The following is a 21,428-nucleotide window of genomic DNA, read 5'->3' on the forward strand; positions in this document are numbered from 1 at the left end:
ATATATATCTATCTACATATATATATAGATATATATATCACGTAACAATCGTTTTTCACCCTTCCTATCTTTTTAAATAGTGTATACTTTAAATGAGCACATTTCACTCGAGTAAAATATATTCTTCCCCTTTGTAGACCTGGTCTGCTGTCAATGACTGTGATTGATTGGTCTGCTTTACATCTTCAAAAGGCAGTGTGGAGGAAAGGACTGAAGTTCGATTTAGTATCAACTCAGAATACATTTTTCGGAGTAATCCAACACTGGTGGACCCAGTGACATGCATGCATACTACAAAGCAGTTCAAAATAGCAATCAAGTGCAGTCACCTGGACAAAGATGGGATTCATGCTGCCAAATTCACTACAATCCGCCTCCAATTAAAAGAAAAAAAAAAACTGCTGCAAAACAGGGCAGTAAATTACTTTCTTTCAGTGCAGGCCAAGCTGCTCCTGAGTTAAGGGTGGAGACCTCTTCATACTCTGCAAATGAGGGTCCCACATTTAGTTCAGGTGGGAGTCCCCTCTAATTACACAGGGGCTTGTAGATGCAGCCATTCAGCACAGTGGCCCAAGGCAGAGAATTTGGAGCTGGCAGGGGGACTGGATAGTTAAATCATTTAGTAGCAGTACTTGAGTATTTGTCATGAAGAGACTCTTGAAGGCCAGTCTTTTGACAGTGATTTGTGGCTGACACAACAAGCATGTGTTTATTAGGTTTAAATGTAACCATTTTCATAGCAATAAATGTAATTATTCAGTGTTTACTGTATTTTGCATTTGTCAGTCCCTCTAAAAGAGTGTTTATGTCAGCTCCTGGAAGCATCACCTTACCAAATCACCTGTCATACAGATATGCTCAGTTTTATTTGCACGTTTATGAGGTATCTGTCATTCATAATACAGTGGAGGTGAATGGAATTTTATCTGTGGTTCTCGCAGCAAAATATAACATTTCAACAGTAATATGTCTTTGTAGAAACAATTGAGTTACGTTTTTTTTTTTCATGGCTTGAATGGGAGCTTTCTTAAGTCTGAGAAAATAATAACAATACAGTTGGCAATTGCCCTGTTTTTCCAGTAAGTACTGGCCATGAGGTTGATAAAGTGGCTTACATGCCATTCTATGCTCAATGCAGAATTATAAATATTAGAGATTAGTCCATGTTTGTTCGTTTTTTTTAACTTTCCCTATTAAATATTTAATATGTCTAAATGATGTGACAATGGTGATACTGATAAGGTTTGCCATAGAGTTTTTGTTTATAGCACGAGTTTATTGGCTTTAAGATGGAAAGTCCCGCTGAGATCAAAATCTCTTTTTCAAGGGAACCCTGGCACTTGACATTTAGTGCCAACATCTGATCAAAATTTATTTTTTTCCAACATTTTGGTAAATTGGGTTGACAAAAAACCTTCAAATCAATGACATTCCCATCACCCCTGTACTGTGAGTACCATGACACTTTGCATTAATGAAAACATTGATGATGTTTAAACTGTATAGAAGTATATATTCTTCTTCTTCTTCTTCTTCTTCTTCTTCTTCTTATTATTATTATTATTATTATCATTATCATCATTGTTATTGTTATACAATGTACACTGCATACTTTTAAAACCTGGCATATAATGCAACCATGCACCACAAATAACAAAAACATGATCATGAGTCATCTTTCCATTGTGATTTAAGGAGTCGCCAAAGAGGCATTAAAGCTGACTGCAACTTATCTCTATCACACACTAATGGATGCAGCCTCTATTTTCTAGCTGTACTGTATCTTGTCCACTGGTGCCATTCTCTACTCCATTAGGATCCGATTTCCACCATGGAAACATCACTCAGAGCCCATTCTCTGTCTCCATGTCTGTAATGTAACATCTCTGCCAGCTTGCCCAGAGCAATCATCCATCCACCTCACATCCCTTCATCTCCGCATGCAGCTGGACCGGCAGCTCCACCCAAAGCAAGCCAGAAACCATGATCTAATGTTTATATAGGAACGCCTGCGGCCCTGGCTGTGGAAGGGGGATTTGACCAGTGTGGGGATTTTAAGGCCAGCAACAATACCAATAGTTTTACTTTAGTTGGTGTATAATATACTGTGGCTGTGTAAGAGTAACACTTGGAGTGGGTTTTTTTCCAAGAGAATATAGACATTCTTGCTCTAAAACTGCCAGCAGCTGAATTTTAGTGTTGATAGTATCTCTAATGCTAGAACCAGTGGAATTTGAAACTTGATGACTTTGGTGACCCGTTGAGTCTTTTAGTGGTAGTATTTCATCTGAGCTTTACAGAAACAACTTGTCACTTGCCCCTCAGTCTAGTTTGCAGACTGTGCTGTTTTAAAGAAGGCTATGGAATTTTGGATTTCAGACACCGAATAATCATCATCACTGACACAACCTTCATTTTCACAATGTTAGCAAAAAACATTTAGGAACATTTTGTTCCATTGTTGGAATCTTTAGGTACCTTTATAATACATTATTTTACACTGAGAATTTGGATAGAATTTTGACAAAATGGAGGGTAGTACATGTACTGCATTAGTTGGTAAACATTATGTGAGTTTAGATACAGATATTGTCTCATTTTCCTACATCTTTTTATTATGCATTTTACATGGATTTTAGAATAATGTCATGAAGTATCTATACTGTGGATTCTCTTATTGTATTGATAGAGTTTAAGTATCTGGTAGTGTTCTTGTGTACTTGTGCAGTCTGATCTGGATGTTTCAGTAGAACCAGTTCAACAGAAAACTGTCAGGATAACTGCAGTATATCTATATCACAATTGGATGAAAAAGCTGCTTCCATCCCAAGCTGATTTTCAATCGGGCCAGTATCAGCAGCATACATCTGAAAAACTATTCATATGTTTCACTGCAGCACTAAATACATGAATCCATCACTGACCAGGATATGAAAATGAAACACATTACATGTAGACACCTCGTCTCACAGGGCCAGATGCCCAGAAAAATATCTTTTCGAAGTGTTGCTGCTTTTTTAAAATGTATTTTCCAGCTCCATTCACAAGTGTAGATCACTAAATTCTGCTGAACCAGGAGGAGAAGTGATGGAGCGTTTTCTTCTTCTCCTCCTCATCCCATTACTGTTTATACACCGGCCTTGTATATTCATTTGGCAGAGAAATTGGCGAGGAAGAGGGAAGAGGTTTCCCACTGGGCTGCCTAGTGACCGGCGAGCACTGTGTGTCTGGGGCAAGTGGGGGTGGTTATGGGGTTCTGGTGGAAGGGAACTGATTCAGCTCAGCAAAAATGGAAATTAGCGTTTCACTCTAGAACATTTTGCTGCTGCTTGAGTGAGAACTGAGAAAAACAGCTTTGTTCCTCTCGTCTTCATTCCAATTCGTCCGCATACTTAAATGACAAAATAGGGTGTTTGTCAGTGTGAAGAATTCAAGAACAATGAATACGGCCATCTTAAAAAGGATTCATATAAGCATTAACTGACCTTCCACCTATGGTTATGGTATGTTAAGGCAACTAAAACACTTGGTTATGGTTAAGGAAAGAATGCAATCATGGCGAAACTGGAAATTTTAAGGAAATAGTAGGAAAGATCATAATCTAGAAGAAAAATTTGGTTCTGGCCAGAAAATTGTTGCAATCATAACAGAAAGGGAAAGATCACAATCATGCTTCTAAAAAACTTGGTTACAGTTAGGAAAGATGGTTATAAGCAATGGTTAAAAATAAGACGATCAATATCCTGATAAAAATGCAAAGATTGCAATCATTAACAAAAAGGGAAAGATCGCAGTCATGTTTGAAAAAATATCATGATCAAAGTTGGAAATGCTATTTAGTTTAGCCTAGAGAAAGTTTGTGATCATGGATAAAAAGGGAAAGATCGAGGTCACAATTTTTAAAAATGTAGTGAAAGATAGGCAAGGATAGCAAGAAGCAAACTGAAAACTGTGATCATGATCATCAAGGGAAAATTGCTATTGTGGTTAAAGAACTACTTTGTTATGTTTGGGTTTGGGAAAGACAGCGACAGGGAAAGTTCAAGATCATGATTAGAAAGGGAATAAATGTAAATGAGATCAAAGAATAGAAAGGGTGAAAGTTTAAAATGGGAATGATCATGGTTATTTCTGAAAACGTAAAAAACTGCAATCAGGATTAAAAAAAATACAACTTGATTAAGGTTGGAGGAAGGTCATGGTAAAGTTTAAAAGAAGCAAACATTGACTGCTGTGGTCTCCCATGTAAAATTCATACCTACTGATGACCCAAAAATTGAGCCTGACTTATTCCCTCATGGGTTTTGTATTGTGTTGTAACATCATGCTGCTTCAGAGAGAGTGCCATAGCAGAGAGACGCCAGTTGTTATTTCGGGTTCGTTAGTTAGGGCTAAAATCAGTCAATTCGGAATTGTGGGTTTTTCACATGACACCATGAGCTGATCAGCTATTGACTGAATATGAGAGGAGAAGGAGAGGGAAGGAAGCAAAGACAAAGAGCTGAGTTGTGGCTGGATGTGGCTTGCTGTCGAGGGGAAAGAGGAGGAGGGTGAGCGTTGCGTTGTGATGCACTGTGGGCCGACGGCTCCAGCTGCCCTGCCGCTGTGCTGCTTGGCTCACCCAGCGTCTGGCAGGCAGCCAATCACAGTGCAGGGAAGCAGTGCCACTTCAGTTCAGTGTGTCAGAGCGAACAGGGGAGGGGAGAGAGGGAGGAGACACTGACATGTAAGGAAGACGAGAGGAGGGCGCAAAGAGAAAGAAAGGGGCGAGGCATGGAAGAAGCAGATGGAGGGGATGGAAATAGGAGGAGGCAGAGGAAGAAAAGGGAGGGAGAGGCAAACAGTGCTAAATCCATACTTGCAAATCTCAGCATACAGCCTGCACCATTTCTATAGCTTCAAACATTTCAGAGCAGACCGCCCCTCTGCATGGAGTGGGAATAAAAATCTTTTCTTTTCAACACTAGGATCTAGGAATATATGAAAAAACACACACACACGCACACATAAAGAGAAAACATGCACACTGATGACCTCACAACTTCAGTTACCTCCTTTACCTCTCCAGCTGTCATCCAAATAATTTGTAGAAATTTCCTGTCATCCATTATTTGCCTGCTTTCCGTGCAGAACAGACATGTACCAACTATGTTCTTGATGTAAATACAGTTTCTTCCCGATGATGACATCTTCACTGACAGACATCATCTTTCAACTGAACTCTTTCGAGGGTTTTTGGTTGTTTTGTTTTTTTTGCAGTGTGTGGATTAGTGGTGGGAAGTTAAATACTAAAACACAAATGGTTCCCCTGATTAGAACAAAGATCATCTCATTTCACTGATTGCTTTCAGCGATGTTAAAACCTGAAAGGAAAGAAGCTTTCTTGTGTTAAAATGCACCACAACCAAAACTAATATGTCCCATTTTCCTTTATCAAACCTTGAGTCTGGATCAGGTTACAGTCTGTGGTTTACACACAAACACACACATATACACTCTCCTTCTCTCTCTCTCTCTCCCTCTCTCTCTCTCACACACAGACACACACACACCTCAATTTTCTCCCTCTAACCTGCTACAAACCAATAGCTCATTTTTCAGCACCAGAACAGAAATGTTTGCAACACAGTGAAAAACACCTTATTTATGTGTGTGTGTGTGTGTGTGTGTGTGTGTATGCTACATGCCAGCCGGTCCATAAACCACACGAGCGCACTGCATCCTTCCATCTCCATCTGTGTCTGCTCCCTGCTGTTTCTCCTCTCTGTCTGTTACACAGCGCAGAATGTGCCACCCACCTCTGATATAATGGAGGTTCCTGCATTTTTTACTCCACAGCTTCAGGAAATGCAGTTTGTAACACAATGAAACCTTCCTCAGCTGGGTTTCATTAGGGGTCTTTCAATGTCCTATGGTAGGTTTGTCCCTGAGGCTTTTCTGCTCTGACAAAAATACTGGGAAAATGTTTTTTTATTGATATGTAGTGATGCCCTCAAAACTATGAAAATATGGATGGAACCCTTTAGATCTTGGCGTGCTTCAAACAAACCAGTTTGTATCAGCTGTCATTTGTCTAATGACTGAATGTCCTGAATGGACTCACTCAAACGCGGTGTGAAAACCCTGCCATCATACACTCTCACTTTAACATCCTACTGCCTTCCTGGTCTCTGCACGAACTCTGTTTCTTATATGATAAAATGAAATAATCCTTCATTAATCCCACTGCAGGGAAATTTGCAGTATAACAGCAGCAAACAGGATAGTGCACTGGTATGAATCATCAGTAAAAAAAAAAACAAGATATGATAAATAATTAAACAATATAATAAGTAATACAGACAACAGTTGAATATAACATTATTGCACATAAGAAATATTGATCTTGGCCGGTTTGGTATACACTGATATTGCACATGAGTGAATTTGTCAGTTTGGGTGTGTGTCTACTGGGAGCAGTGTTGATTATAAAATCTGACAGCAGCAGGAAGGAAGGACCTGCAGACTCTCTCCTTCACACACCGTGGGTGAAGCAGCCTGTCACTGAAAGAGCTGCCTGAAGCTATCAGAGTGTCCTGCATAGGGTGGGACATGCTCTCCATCAGGGATGATAGCTTAGTCAACATTTTCCTTTCTCCCAACACCTGGGCTGGGTCGAGGGGCCATCCCAGGACAGAGCTGGCCTTCTTGATCTGCCTATTAAGTCTCTTCATTCCGACATGCCGCTGCTGCTGCAGACCACTCCATAGAAGATGACTGGTGCCAGTTAATAAAGATCTTCAGGAATGTCCCCCTGTACTCCAAAAGACCTGAGTCTCTTCGGTAGATGCAGTCTGCTGTGGCCTTTCTTACACAGTACTTTTGTACTGTCCATCCAGTCCAGTTTATTATTAAGGTGAACACCCAGGTACTTGTCAGATCACACCATCTCATTGATTCCATGGATGTTGCTACTGGAAATAAGGTGAACAAGAGGTGTTTGTTGGCCACAGAACCCCCCCAAAAATGAGCTAAAACAGTCTAAAAAGTTAAATTATTCGACCCATTAACCGGAAAATTGGTCTGGCTCAAAGTCCATTAAAGGCAAAAATTATTATGGAGTGTGTTTGTAGTTCTGTGGAGTAGCTTTTGTTTGAATACTGTAGTTGAACCAGCCACACGTGGTCTGTTAATAACGCAGTACTGTGATCTACATAACCCATGGATGCCGCAGGAAGCATGTGTAGTATGCATGTATGTGTATGAGGTCAGAGTGTGACAGAGCAGTGTGCAGACAGGCTACTCTGTATCCTCTGACCTGCTGTTTACCGTGACCCAGTGTCTGTGTCTTCAGCCCTGCAGCTACAGCACAGTGACTGTCAGAGTGGTCACTAAGCCCTGTCTGCCTCCGTCGCTCTCTGGGTTAGAGCAGGCTAAGCTTTTCTTCCTCTCATTAAAAGGCATACGGGTAATCGCCTCTAAGCAGCTGGCTAACGTCTAATACCAAACAACAAATATCAGCAATGATGCTGCAATCAGCATCCGTCTGGGCTTAAGGAAGAGCTGTGGGACACAGTGTGGGCCTATGTAATACCACAACAAAAGACGCTCTTGATTCAGTTCAGTAGAACTATATTTCATCATGCAAATAAACAGTAGAGAGATGGAAATGTAGATAAACTCAGCCGCAATAAGTGTTGAACCTGACTTACTCCAACATAGGTTTATATATGTTTCTGCATTGGTGTGATTTGGTTTAGCTAGATATCATCGCTAGATAATTATCTGATTATTACAAGGTCAAGAATGAGCCACAACTTTTAAGACAAACATGAACACGAAATTCTTTTAGAAAAACAGAAAATTGAACATCTACATGTCTGTGACAACTTAATGACTTCATGTGCTGATGTAGATGGTGTGCTATTGAGACAATCCTCCACAACAGCAATGGACCTTGAAGTGAGATCGTTTGCCAGCTACTTTTTTCCATGTGGAGACAGCTACTGTGGTTGTAAGGTTCATTTTCATGTAGAAAGACTACAGTATGCTGTATGTCATTGGGTAATTATGTTTTGCTTTTTTTTCATTCTAAACAAAGTTACTGTATGTTTATTTCTTAACACTTTGCTCTTGTCATTACTTCTTTTTTTTAAATTATGGGATAGTTTTACTTCTTCTTTGGTTGAACAGGTCGCTAGACATATGCACCCATGTAACGTCTTTTGCCAAAGGGTTAAAAGATACTGAGCATGTTCAAACATTTGACTTTCTTTGTTTAAAAAAGACAATAAAAACTAAACAAAAAACCATGAACAATTTAATGGATCAGTTCAGGAAAAAGAAAAGTTAAAAGAGATTCAGATTCAAATCAGGAAATATCTGATCAAGGATAAAGCAGCCAAGAATCTGACCAAGCATTTCATACAAAGTGTCAACACTTCTGTACTTGATTCATTCTGATTGGTACTCGTAATATATTTAGGTTTCTCCACCTCAAGTTTAATTTCTAGCAGTGTGGTTAAGGCTTGAAAAACACATTTAGACCTTCATATTAGGAAATAACATTTGGATTGAAAAGATAGTATGCTTCTTTCCAGAAATTTCATGATGTCTCTTTGGGAATGAAAGTTTTAAACATAGAATGGATACCCAAATCATTCTGCACCAATTCAATGCTGGAAACAGAAATCCTCTCCATGAGTCAAAATCTTCTCTGGTGTTTGTCTATTTGTAGACCAGTATTTAAGAAGTATGGGAAACACTTTCACTGCATAGAGTGAATAGAATAAGGATTGCTAGGAATGAGGAGGGGATGGTAATGGGAGCTGATGTGTCAAATATTAACAAGAGGGTCCCATCCCATCACCTCCTCTAGTTCCTGAGCAGTTCCTCATTAGCATTGGTATTGTGCTCCAGGAGTGAGGTGACAAAGCTAAGTGCTTCTGGTCTCAACGGTTTTGAATAGGCTTGAAATCCCCTTTGTGTTGGCCACCCCCCTCCACCTCCACCATCCTCCTGCCTCTCTCTGTCTATGGTCATCCACAAAGGCCACCAACCCATCACCCCTGCAATGTTCTAAGGCTTCATAATACCAAACTACACCGAGGAGAAAAGGCAGATCATATGCAAACTGCCTGTGGCTTTTGTCACCAAGACTGCAGTGCTGGATCTGCGGTGTATTAAATTCCTTTTTCAAACTTTATTACATATTGCCACTGTATAATAAATGTTTAAAAATTCTGTAGGAAAGTGACATTATCAGAACACTTAAGTGATAGTAACATGAAAATATTTTAAACTCATCATGAGTACTGCTGACACACAAGAATACTTGACTTAGGGGAAATTAAAATGACTATGTTGTTGCAATGAGAAAACATATCTCCTTTACATGTAGTTTATTTAGCTTAAATAGAGGATGATTTTTTTTGCAACCAGGCATGGAATACTTAGTCCTTCAATTTGTCTAAACAAGTCAGTTTATTTGAAAAATACGTTTTTTTGATTCTAAAATATTGTGAAAGAGCAGCTTGTATCATCCCATGCTCTTTATGTTCTAACTGTTCTTGGGCTACAGCATGTGGCCGCTGTGGGCCAAACAGGCATGCTAACATACAGTAATACAGTACAGTAATAATATGTAATGTTATTATATGCAATATGTAATATTTCTGAACATGCTGTATCCCAGTACCTAACAAGTTTGAGACAGGACAAATGGTACCTGGAGGAAAAAACAGATTACAGATTATGTGTGTCATAAATATGCCAATTGATTTATTGATCGTCTCACTTCTCATAATATCCATTCTTGTTCATGGCAGTTCATACTATATATTTTATGCCAACAAAACATCTTAAAGAACTGTGTGAATGAAGAGCAAACACACAGACAGGGAGTGAGAGACAAAGACAGAAACTGACAACAAAGAGGCGGGCGTGTCTTCAGACACAGCTCCGCCCAGTTCTCGCCCGTCCCGCCAATCGGCTCGCGGATATGCAAATGACCTCACAGCACCGCATCGTCCCTGCCCAAATGATGACGTCACCCGAACATCTCCGTCTGGCTCTGCTGCAAGGACTCAGACAGAAGCAACAGAGGACCTAAGGGAAGCCAGCCGGGGAGGGGCTTTTTGTCAGGAAGGAATATTATTACTATCCCCACCGCCGGCTCTGGAATAAACACGCTTTTTCTCCGCTGTCTTTTCCGTGCAACAGCACAGCCCGGATCGGCTCGGACCGGGACATCCGGTTTCTATCGGGAAAACAAAGGGGGTGGATGCTTTTTGTAGCTCCTTGCACTGTTTTTCTTTCCCCCCTCAGCCGCTCTGATTTATTTGCACTGACCAGTTGTCTCTGAAAACCGGGTGCGGTGCCTCTCCCCTCCTCCTCTCTCCTTTCTTTCTCCCCAGATCACTCCCTTTTTTTTTTTTACCCTCCTTCCTTTTGCCTTTTATCCGATCCCGCAACGCTGCACAGTCGCAAAGATGCCCAGCTCGCTCTTCGCAGAGAGCAGCGTTCAGGGAGATGCACTGGACGACCAGAGAGCCTTGCAGATCGCCCTGGATCAGCTCTCCTTGCTTGGCTTGGACAACGACGAGAACCCACTGTACGACAACAACCAGGAGCCCCGGAAAAAGAGCGTCAACATGACCGAATGCGTCCCGGTTCCCAGCTCCGAGCATGTGGCTGAGATTGTGGGCAGACAGGGTGTGTGTTTCAGTGTTTCTACACATTTTAGCATATATATATATATATTCATGTCATGCAGCTGTGCAGTACAGGGACGGCCATGCACCCAAACACTTCAGGTATGAGCACGTCCCGAGATATTCTGTGTGGGAGGAACAAAATGCCAGCACACTCAAATACTGCATGCATTGTGTTTACACAGTCTTGCTTGTCTGCACTAGGGCTTAAACAGGGCTTCTTTATCACATTTAAATATGTAGGCTAAATATGTCTAATTATATAGAGAAGCCGAACGTGAATTCGGCACAGCGATTCAATAACACGTCAACTTTGTTACTGTTATACACTGTTCCTCTAGATATGCACAGTGGTGGGCGGAAGCATGAATCTATTCAAGAAGTTGACAATTACGTGAAAAAAGTGCCGATTGGGATGATTCTGTCTATGCTGATTTAAAGAGTACCATGTACCACCTCTGATAAGACATTAAGTCGTATTTCATGGTGTGCATACTTTTGTAGGCAAGCAAAGGCACATTAAATTGTTAGAATTTTGAATGGAGTTTTGATGAAAGGGACCGACACGTACCGGAGCTCCGTGAACTCCCTTAATCTAAATTAAATTAAAAAAAGAAAAAAAAAACACTTAATGTGAAGCGATGACCGCTGACATAACAGGTTAGTTTCATCATTATCTGGTAAATTAGGACATGTAGGTCACCGAGCTGAGAGCCCAGAGGGAGCGCTGGCACTCGCTGACCCCAGATGTGTGTCTTGCTTTGTTGAGAAGCTGCTTGCAAATCGATTCCGATTATGATGATGAGCAGTGCAGGATCAAATTAGGCTAACGGTCGTGATCTTACTGTGGTACAGGCAGCAGACGCCCATAGCGGCACAGACCTTGCTAACACAGTCCTCCAGCTGTAGGGCTGCAGGGCGGTACTGGTGCCTGGTTACATATGCGGAATCTTTTCCCCTCCCTGCAATACTGCTGCTGCTGCTCCTGCTGCTGTTGTTCCCAGAAAAACAAAGTAACTGTAAGGATCCACTAACTCCCAGCCTCAACCTTAAAGCGACAGTGGGACATATGTGTATGTATTTAGGTAACCTTTTCCACCAACCATCCTCCTTTGTAAGGTTAGACAGTATATGGGGAATAAATTAATGTGGATTAACCATGAGCTCTGGGATTATTTTAAAACCCCATAAAAGAGACCCTGTCCTCATTTAACCTACATCAATTTGATACTTGCTCATTATAAATTGGTGTCAAACATTTCAATTGGTTGTGTATACTGTCTTTAGGTGGTTTTACCCTCCTCTAGGTCCCTGGTTACATTACCGTGTCCCACTCAGCTGGCTTTGCTCTGCTAATTGTGTCATTCTTCTGTGGCTGTTTCCTCAGCTGGTCCCATTTTGATCATGAAGTGATGTGTGTATGTGCTTGAGGGTGTTGGAATCCAACTTTATGAACCAGCGCCAGACTAAGAAGTGCATAAGTAGCTTTTCCCCACTATGCAGATAGAATAGAACAAGACTCAAGTCTAAGAACAGCTGATTTAGATGTCATCTATATTGTAGTTAATGAAACAAGGATTATCATAAAGTCTTCTTGTGTGAGTTATTTTAGTGCTGCTGCATGTTCATGGTAGTACAGCATGTGGTTTGAATTTGTTCTTCTCCAAAAAGGTGGTTTCACCCAATTTCTGAAGCCACTAGCCTTTTGCAATGATGAACACCCAGCAGCTGTTTTGAATAGTTCATAATAAATAGTTTAACACATGACATATTTCAAACTTTTGTTATTGTGTAACGTGCCCTCACTTTTGCATTATGCTTCCATGCCTTAGGTTGCAAGATCAAAGCGCTGCGAGCAAAGACCAACACCTACATCAAGACCCCGGTTCGAGGCGAGGAGCCTGTGTTTGTGGTGACAGGCAGGAGGGAGGATGTGGCTATGGCCAGGAGGGAGATCATCTCTGCTGCTGAGCACTTCTCCATGATCCGAGCCTCCAGGAACAAAAACACCAGCCTGAATGGGAGTGGCACCCCAGTCCCAGGACCACCTAACCTGCCTGGACAGACCACCATTCAGGTGCGGGTGCCTTACCGTGTGGTGGGGCTGGTTGTAGGCCCCAAGGGTGCCACCATCAAGCGCATCCAGCAGCAGACGCACACCTACATTGTGACACCCAGCCGAGACAAAGAGCCAGTGTTCGAGGTGACTGGGATGCCAGAGAATGTGGACCGAGCACGTGAAGAGATTGAAGCCCATATCGCAATGAGGACTGGGGGCCTCATTGAACTCCAGGATGAAAATGACTTCCACGCAAATGGGACAGATGTGGGTTTTGACCTGCATGGGCATGCGACTCTCTGGTCCAAGCCCAGTGCTAGTATGACCCCCGCCTCAGTGCGCAAACCCTTCTCCAACTACCGTAACGACTCATCCTCCTCCTTGGGCAGCGCATCCACAGACTCCTACTTTGGTAACAACAGCTCACGCATGGCCGACTACAGCCCTCCCAGCCCTGCACTCAGTTACACCACCACCAACAACAATGGCAACAACAATAACAACAACATCAACGTCAACACCAATGGCAACGGGTTTGTTTACGGAAGTGAGGTAATTTCTCCTGACTGCACTGATCTGACTTTTGACTCCTCGCCTGGGTTTGACCCCACGCCAGCCCCGCCAGGCCTCCTGTGGTCCCAGTATGATAGTCGCATGACACCCTCCTCCACTGGAGGCAGCTCCCCAACCGCCACCACAGCCATGTTCTCCACCAACACCTCCACTAATGCTAATGGGATAGTGGTGAGTCAGAGAAGGGGTAATGGTTGTACACCACAGCCCAGACTGTCACCTCCTCTCCACAGCCACACTGGAGGCCCCACCGAGCACCCTTTAGCCAGGAGGGTGCGCAGTGACCCAGGTGGAGGCCCGCTCAGTTTCAATGGTTACTCCAACACTATCGCCTCCCTGCCGGGCCCTCATCTCCCTGGGGTTCCATGTGACTCCTCAGCCTCGTCGTCCTCCTCCTCTTCCTCCTCCTCCACCTCATCCAGCACCAGCCGGAAAGGCAGCCGTGACTGTTCGGTGTGCTTTGAGAGCGAGGTCATCGCTGCCCTGGTCCCTTGTGGGCACAACCTCTTCTGTATGGAATGTGCCAATCGTATCTGTGAGAGGAGCGAGCCCAAATGCCCTGTCTGCCACACCGGCGTCACTCAGGCTATACGTATATTTTCATAAGAAGTGTAACACTTTGACAGTCTCATCAGCGAGACTGGCTACAATAGCAACAACAGACTCTTCATACTGCTTTAATGGGATCACCCAATCATCAGTTTGGAAAGTGTACATAGATATACAGTACATTTGTATGAAAGAGGCTGCAGTATCCTGGAGAAGGGACAGACACCCTCTTTGGGCTCAGTTGTAGTTGTTTATAATATACTGTAGCTTTGGGAAATATTTTCAACATCTAAGTGCATGTTTTAAATATTACAGCATAGTAATCAATAGTTCTAGTAAATTGTACCCTATATTTATGAAGTGAAGAGGCACAGTGGGGTCAGGGCAGAGGTACGTGGGTCAAACTGTAGACTGTTAGCAGGCTGAGCCTTCCAGTTTTGCCGATCGAATGTAGTAAGAGGGGAGGCCATGGCTGGGAAACATGGAAGGCTTCCAGCCAAACAGGACTATTGACTTACAAACATACTGCAGCTTGAGGTCAGAAACCATGTGAGGGAGAGCAACAACATATCCTACGTGTATAGAATCAATTTCCACAAGTTGAAAGTTTTAAATGACATTAATACAGATTGAAGTATTTTGTTCTTTTTTGACTTGAAAGATTATATTTCTTATTGCAAAGATGTTTACAGATATTTTAATTTAAGTTCAGTGAACTTTTTGTAGCTGGGTTGAAATATTGTTTATTTTTTAGTATGGCCTTATGGCATTGATCACTGTATTATTTTAATATCACACGACTGTGGGAGGAAATCCAAGTCCACAAAATGTGTATTGCATTTGACAGTATTCTGTTGGGATGGAGTTTTTATAGGTTCAGCAAAAAATGTCTTTTAAATCTGCTTCACCCAGCATATTTTTTATTCAGTAATATAAAGCATATTTTATTCTATATTATTATGAAACATTGAAATGTACAAAACTTAGTAAGTTGAACACAAAGAAACTGTTTATGCTTTCTAAAATTTGTATGAATTAGATTCCAGTGGGAATTACAGGCTTCTGTTGCACCACTATAGTTTTAGTATTTCTATTTTAATACATTTGTTTACCACTTGTTTATGTATATGTAGGTGAAGTTACTTGAGCGTAAATGTACTTTATTGAGCAAAATTTAAGAACAAAGTATATTTTATTTTATGATAAAGGGCCTTTAACCTCATGGTCAAATACTAATATTATATTTGCTGAGACAAGATTTGAAAATGTATCAAGAGTTTTATTTTTCTGACATTTAAAGTTATACATGATAAAAAGTAAAACTTAAGTAATGGTGCTACTTCATGTTTTTTTAAGTATTTCTATATAAGTCCAATAAAAAATGGTACATTCAGGGGGTGTCTGCTTCTCGTGTTCTTCCTGACCTGTTGGGTTCTGTTCTGCTGGAGTTCAGCACAGGCAGAAGTGAGCAGGGAGGCTGTTGAGGATTGTTAGTAGTTTCTGAACATTTAACCCCTCTCTGCTTCCTAATGGAAGCTTGGAGGTGGCAGGATTATCATGGTGGCCTAATTATTGAGTGTAGGTGGTGGCGGCCAGACAGAGGGGACATGGCCTGCCTTATCACTAATTAGAAGTGCTGTGTGAACCTATTCTTATACAGCCTGGTACAAAGACAATAATCGGGTTCTCCTGGGTGGTAATGGACCAATGAAACGGTTAATGGTGATACTGAGAATTTTGACAAAATGTGATCTTTGATGAATGTCATTCACTGTTGGTTTATAATAAGCTGGTTCTCATATTTTGAGAAACAACCTTATTGTGGCACCAGTTCCTCAAAACTTTCATGTAAAGCTGTAACAATTAGTTACCGGAAAAAAAAAAATCACAGACAAGTTTGCCAATCAGTTAAATGTTTTATGAGACATTTATGAGAAAAAAAGAAGTAAAGAAATATTCCAAACATTTTGTGGCCCCAGATTCACAGCAGTGCTTTTCTCTGGTTTATTTATTTGTAAACTCATTATCTTTGGGTTTTGGACTGCTGGTCAAACAAAACTAGACATTTCAAGAGATCAGCTCAGGGAAGTGATGAGCATTTTTCAGACACTACATTTAATAGACAGTCATAAATTGATCTGTTGAAAAATACAATCAGCAGATTAATCGGTAATGAAAATAATTGTTAGTGGCAGCCCCCGTGTGTACTCAAAGTTGGCAGCAAGTGTTTGATCAGATTCCTAGAGTTGCTTACTTAGATCAGGTGTTTGCTGATTTTAAATACTAATTTTGTTGTTTTTTAATGCTGTATTGTAACTAAGGTTGATTGGGAATTAAGGTTTTAAAGCAACATTTTAGAAGAAATTTATTGTGGCTGGATCATGAACCATGCACAGCAGGCAAAGGCCCCATGTTTTCTTTGTGGCAATGTGTTTATGGTAAATTGTGGGAATATTGGTTTGGCAATATGCAACACTAAAGGACAAACTTAAGTGGTAATCTTTTTTCCATTAATCAACTTTTTTTTGTCTAAGCCACAGTCCAAAACCTGAAAATATTCACTTGAAAATAGATAGAGAAAGCTACAAATCCTCACAAATTAGAAGCTGGGCTGAGGGAATGTTTGGCATGTTTTGTTGAAAAATCTCTCTCTCTGTCTCTGCTAAGGTCGAAATACCAGTTGGTTTCTAGGACTTTGAGCCCTGAGTTTGATGAACGATATCAGGCCTGGCATATAAGAGCAACAATGGATCACTGACTTAGCTTGAAGAGGCGAGTTTTTGTTTTGTTCTGTGATAAAAGAAAGTGGACTTTGAGGGTGTGAACATGCAGCAATCAGCTGACAACGGTTTAACCTTTCTGGTGTTGAGGAGCTGCTAACTGACCTGAAATAACTGACTGGATGTTTTTGTGTCCTATGGTGGTGTTAATGTTGTTCAAGAGGCCATGGTTCAAGGAAAAGCATTGTCAGTGAGCAGAGAACTCTTGGAACTGTAGTATAAAGACTGAACGAAACAGGCCTCAATCCTGTATCCAAATCCATGTTGATTGATCCTTTACTAATGCATAGAATATAAAAGTAAAGTACCAACTATGACTCCTGCATTCCAAAGGTGTTTGAAAGCCATTAGTCAAAATCTGCATCTGGGTCACCTGTGCACACCCTGATTTAATTTTAACTGCAATCTGCTGGATGTGTTAAAAGCTAACTGTGTGTGTGTGTGTGTGTGTGTGCGCATGCGTGCGTGCGTGCGTGCATGTGTGTGTGTGTGTGTGTGAAAACTGGCATCACTTAGAATACTCCTCTGTCCGTCATAACAGAACAGTTCCTGTTCTTTGCTTTTTCCTCCCTCCCCATCTCCTTCTCTTGTGCTGAAGTGCAGTCTCATCTCATGTGGTTCTGTTGGAAACACTGACGTTTAAACACATGCTTTGCTGCAAGATAGTAAATGTGGAGAGAGCCGGCTCTAATGATAAGTTTAAAATGGAAACATCCAACGCAGGCCCACAAAAACTGGCCCTATAAACCATATTATTAGGAAGCAATCTTACCACTGCGGAAAAGAGCTGACAAGTGTTTTTAGCCAAGTGCACAACATATGGAGTTCACATAATGCTTCCAGTGGTCAAAGATTGTCTCAAAGAAGGCCTGTGCTTCTCCTAGTCAAGGAATGAAATGCATAACATACAGTACAGACCTGACTCACATTACTGCTGTGTAGCTTTTTTGTACATTTGCTTCAGTTTTTGTAACCTCATAGGCTCATTTAATCATTTTTGTTAAAAGTTCTTAACTTCCAAACAATTTAAGATATGCACTAGAGATTTTGGTGTAGTATTATAAGATAACTTGTGTGATGAGAATAACCTGCATCAAATCTCAAATGAATCTAAAGAAGAAAAAGTCTCCTGTAACTTAGTAGTCATCTTTTTTTCCACCCTTGCTAATGAGTCATTAAAACCTTGAAGTAATGCTTGGAATAAACCACATGACAGCAGTGCATATCCAGAGCCAACATTCCACCACAGTAAGATAGCTTCTCTTGCACTCACCTTTGTCCCACGTTGTATTGTCTTACAGAGGTTTCCTCTCTTCTGTCTCTCTGAAATGCTGACAAATGATGCAGCTGTTGTACATGCATTGTAAATTAAAATATGTATTTACTGCGGTCTTGTCTCAAACAGCATTGCCACTGTGCCATTTTAATAAAGATAAAACTGGGGCATGAGGGTAACTCATCTAGTAGCGCCCCATGTATCAAAGCTGAGTCCTTAACACCAGTCACAAGTTTGATTCAGACCCACAGCCCTTTGCTCTCTCTCTCCTTTCCTGTCTCTCCTCAGCTACAATAATAAAACTCATAATTTGTTGGCATTCATGAGGCTTTGGTTGCACCACTATGTTGGAGTGTTTTTACAGGGTCTGTTTATTCACACAAAACCTTTAACTAGCTGTAGCTCACTAGCAACATACATAGCGTTTCCTCTTGTCTTTTAAAATCTATTACATGGAGTCATAAAGCCTCGGAATTAGCGTGATTTTGCTCAGATGTTATCGGTGTCAAGTGTCAGTCTGCAAATCCTTAATAATAACACTGGCAATCACCATGAACTCCTATAAACTGTAACCATTCCTTCAAACTGAAGCTAAACCACAGCAGCCAGCTTTTACTAGTTCGACTAATTTGAGAAATAGCGCAAAACAGTGTGCTAAATGTCTCGGGTTTCACATTAGGGTCATTCTGTGTCAAATTAGATAGAGGTTTTGCTTACATTTTAGAATTTTTACAAGCTTTACACATATTCTTTTTGATACCAAAAAGTAAACTCTGTAAAGTACTTTTACTGAATTTCGAGAATTACATAGTTCTTCTTTGCTCCTGGGATGTTTGTCATTTCGCTCTCTATTAGAGTATCTTCAGAAATACAACTCCTAGAGCCATGTAATTTGGTGGGGGCATTGACAAAATTGCATGCAACATATTCAAATGATTGAAAAGCACAAGAAGATGTCATATATTACATTAGTGGCCCTTGAAAATGGAAAAAAAGAGCAAATGGATGATTTTGGGGCCCCAGGCAGTCCCCCAGCATTTATACTTATGAACCTTTCCATATTTCTTGCAAAAACCATAATGTTTGATGATTGATCAGAGTGTAAAATAAAGTAAGAATGACAAGCCAAGGTTGCAATTTGATACCAATTTCAGATGCTGAAATGGTGGTGTGGATTTCTAGGACCATTAAAATTTGTATGAAAGGGGCTGTATGAGGGCATTTTGTGCACACAGCTACAGGTTTCTTCAATTCTGTCTTCATATTTGAATTGAACAAGATACGAGTCATATTATGCCCAATGGACTACTGATGCATAGACCTGTAATGAGCAATGAAGACAGAAACTGAAATGATAAACTTACTCATAATACTTACTGCCCTATTTGCGATTGTGCCATTTATTCAATGGCACAATCGCTTTCTGCTACTTTAAGATAGCAATGTGCCAACAATGCACCTGACTAAACCTCTTCTTTAAGATCAACACATCCATAGGCTCACAGATTGGGCATTTAAGCAATTGTGTTTGTTGGAAACTAACAATGGCACTTGTGCTGTGTGCCACTTTGCAGGGGGTAATGTTTAATTAAACACATCACTGCGATGTAACAATTTTGCAAATAATGTAGAGATGAATGCAGCCCTACAAGTAACAAAGGAAAACAATAATGCAAAATGTGATTATTCCTCAATCAATTGTACTTATTTGTAGAAAGGAAGCGCTCAAAAGCCATTTCAATGTCTCTGGTGGTCTTCATGTCCAGGTTGTACAGTGTTCTCCTGCCAATCATAGCTGGAGCTGGGATAGCAGACAGAACAAATACAGTTGGCATCCTACACAAATCATCTGTTGAAGGCCACTTAAAGGATGCTGCTGGCCCAGCTTGGGTGCATACATTTTTTCATCACATTCTTGTCCTCTTCAGTCAAGTCAATGAAGAATCCCAGTCACTACTTGTCATCATACAAGTGACATAATGACCACCTGGATCTCCTGTTGTGGGGCTTGTGGAGACTCTGAGATGAAGAATGTCTCATCACCAGACATCGACTGATCCTCAGTTTGCTGTGTCCCTGAGGCATGAAGCAATGGTTGTCTTGTGTACCTTGGATGGCCGTAGCAACATTGAACCATGGCTCAAGCTCTTTCTTGGTTTCTCCATGGTGTCCTTTGGCACAAAGGCAAACTTTACATTCTTGACAAGGGTGTTGTACCATTGACACAGCTGTTCTGGTGTAAGGATTTGGCCATCCTCAAGGCTCTGAAGAATTGCTTTGCAGCCAGATTTCTTATCTTCTTATCACTGTTAAACAGGTGTCTCTGATCTTGGAGAACAACCCTAATTGATCACACCTGACCCTAATATTTCGTTTTTTCAGTGCTCAATATATGCATGAGTAGTTGATCATAAATTCTTGATTTTAACGTCAGGACAACATGGAAGTAACTTGTAAGTTACACAAAAAATCCTCTCATATAGATCCAATACAAATTTTCATGGTCCAAGGAATGAGTCCACATTACTATGATTCAACAACAACGAGTCAGCCTACAGGGATGAGATTCAGCAGCTGGTGATGTGGTGCGCCGACAACAACCTGACCCTCAACACCAAGACGACCAAAGAGCTCATCATGGAGTACAGGAAAACCAAAGGCTGCAGTCACACCCCCATTCACATCGACAGGGCTGAGGTTGAACGTGTCTCCAGCTTCAAGTTCCTGGGCGTCCACATCTCTGAGGACCTCTCCTGGACCCTCAACTCCTCCACCTTGATAAAGAAAGCTCAACAGCGCCTCTACTTCCTGAGGAGACTGAGGAAAGTTAACCTGGCTCGTCAGATCCTGGTCAACTTCTACCGCTGCACCATAGAGAGCATCCTGAACAGCTGCATTTCAGTATGGTACAGCAGCTGCACAGCCTCCTAGTGGAAGGCTCTGCAATGGGTGGGGAAAACCACCCAGTACATCACTGGTGCCCAGCTAACTGCCATCAAGGACCACCAGCGCAAGTGGTGTCTAAGAAGGGCACACAGCATCAGCAGTGACAGCTCCCACCCCAACCATGGACTGTTTGCCCCCCTACCATTTGGTAGGAGGAGCCTCCGTTCCTGCACCAGCAGGCACAGGAACAGCTTTTTCCCCAGAGCTGTTACCCTGCTGAACTCTGTCCACCAGCAGCCCCCCCTCCAACCCCCACCACCTTCCCATTGACACTGACACCCCCTCTACCACCTTGTGGCCCCCGCTCCAACCCCCCCACCACCCTCCCATTGACATTGTCTCCTCCCTCTTCCACACCAAGAGACTACAGCAAGAAGAACATTGCCAAGCCCATGCCATATTGCACATCCTGCACATATCACTTTATTATATTTTATATATACCCCATCTGCCACTTATACTGGTTGCACATGCCACCTGTTTACATACCATGTTGCACATGTTTTTATGGTTGAATGAAATCACTTGCACTACCTGCACCTACCTCATACTGT

The 21,428-nt window shown here is 41.5% G+C and overlaps 1 protein-coding gene across 1 annotated transcript; it reads left to right on the plus strand.

The window, feature by feature from the left end:
• Positions 1–10,070: 10,070 nt before the first annotated feature.
• mex3b (mex-3 RNA binding family member B) lies at positions 10,071–15,807 on the plus strand. Its single transcript, XM_076728670.1, has 2 exons — positions 10,071–10,692; positions 12,524–15,807. The coding sequence occupies exons 1-2, from the start codon at positions 10,470–10,472 to the stop codon at positions 13,927–13,929; spliced, it is 1,629 nt and encodes a 542-aa protein (XP_076584785.1). The 5' UTR covers positions 10,071–10,469; the 3' UTR covers positions 13,930–15,807.
• Positions 15,808–21,428: the final 5,621 nt, after the last annotated feature.

Source organism: Chaetodon auriga, chromosome 1 (genome assembly GCF_051107435.1).
Source record: "Chaetodon auriga isolate fChaAug3 chromosome 1, fChaAug3.hap1, whole genome shotgun sequence".
NCBI classification, from domain to species: Eukaryota; Metazoa; Chordata; class Actinopteri; order Chaetodontiformes; family Chaetodontidae; genus Chaetodon; species Chaetodon auriga.

Bases quoted from the DNA above. Each gene is read 5' to 3' on its own strand.
- mex3b (XM_076728670.1), top strand. From the start codon at position 10,470: ATGCCCAGCTCGCTCTTCGCAGAGAGCAGCGTTCAGGGAGATGCACTG. The intron at 10,693-12,523 runs GTGTGTGTTTCA...TCCATGCCTTAG, and splicing joins TGAGATTGTGGGCAGACAGG to GTTGCAAGATCAAAGCGCTG.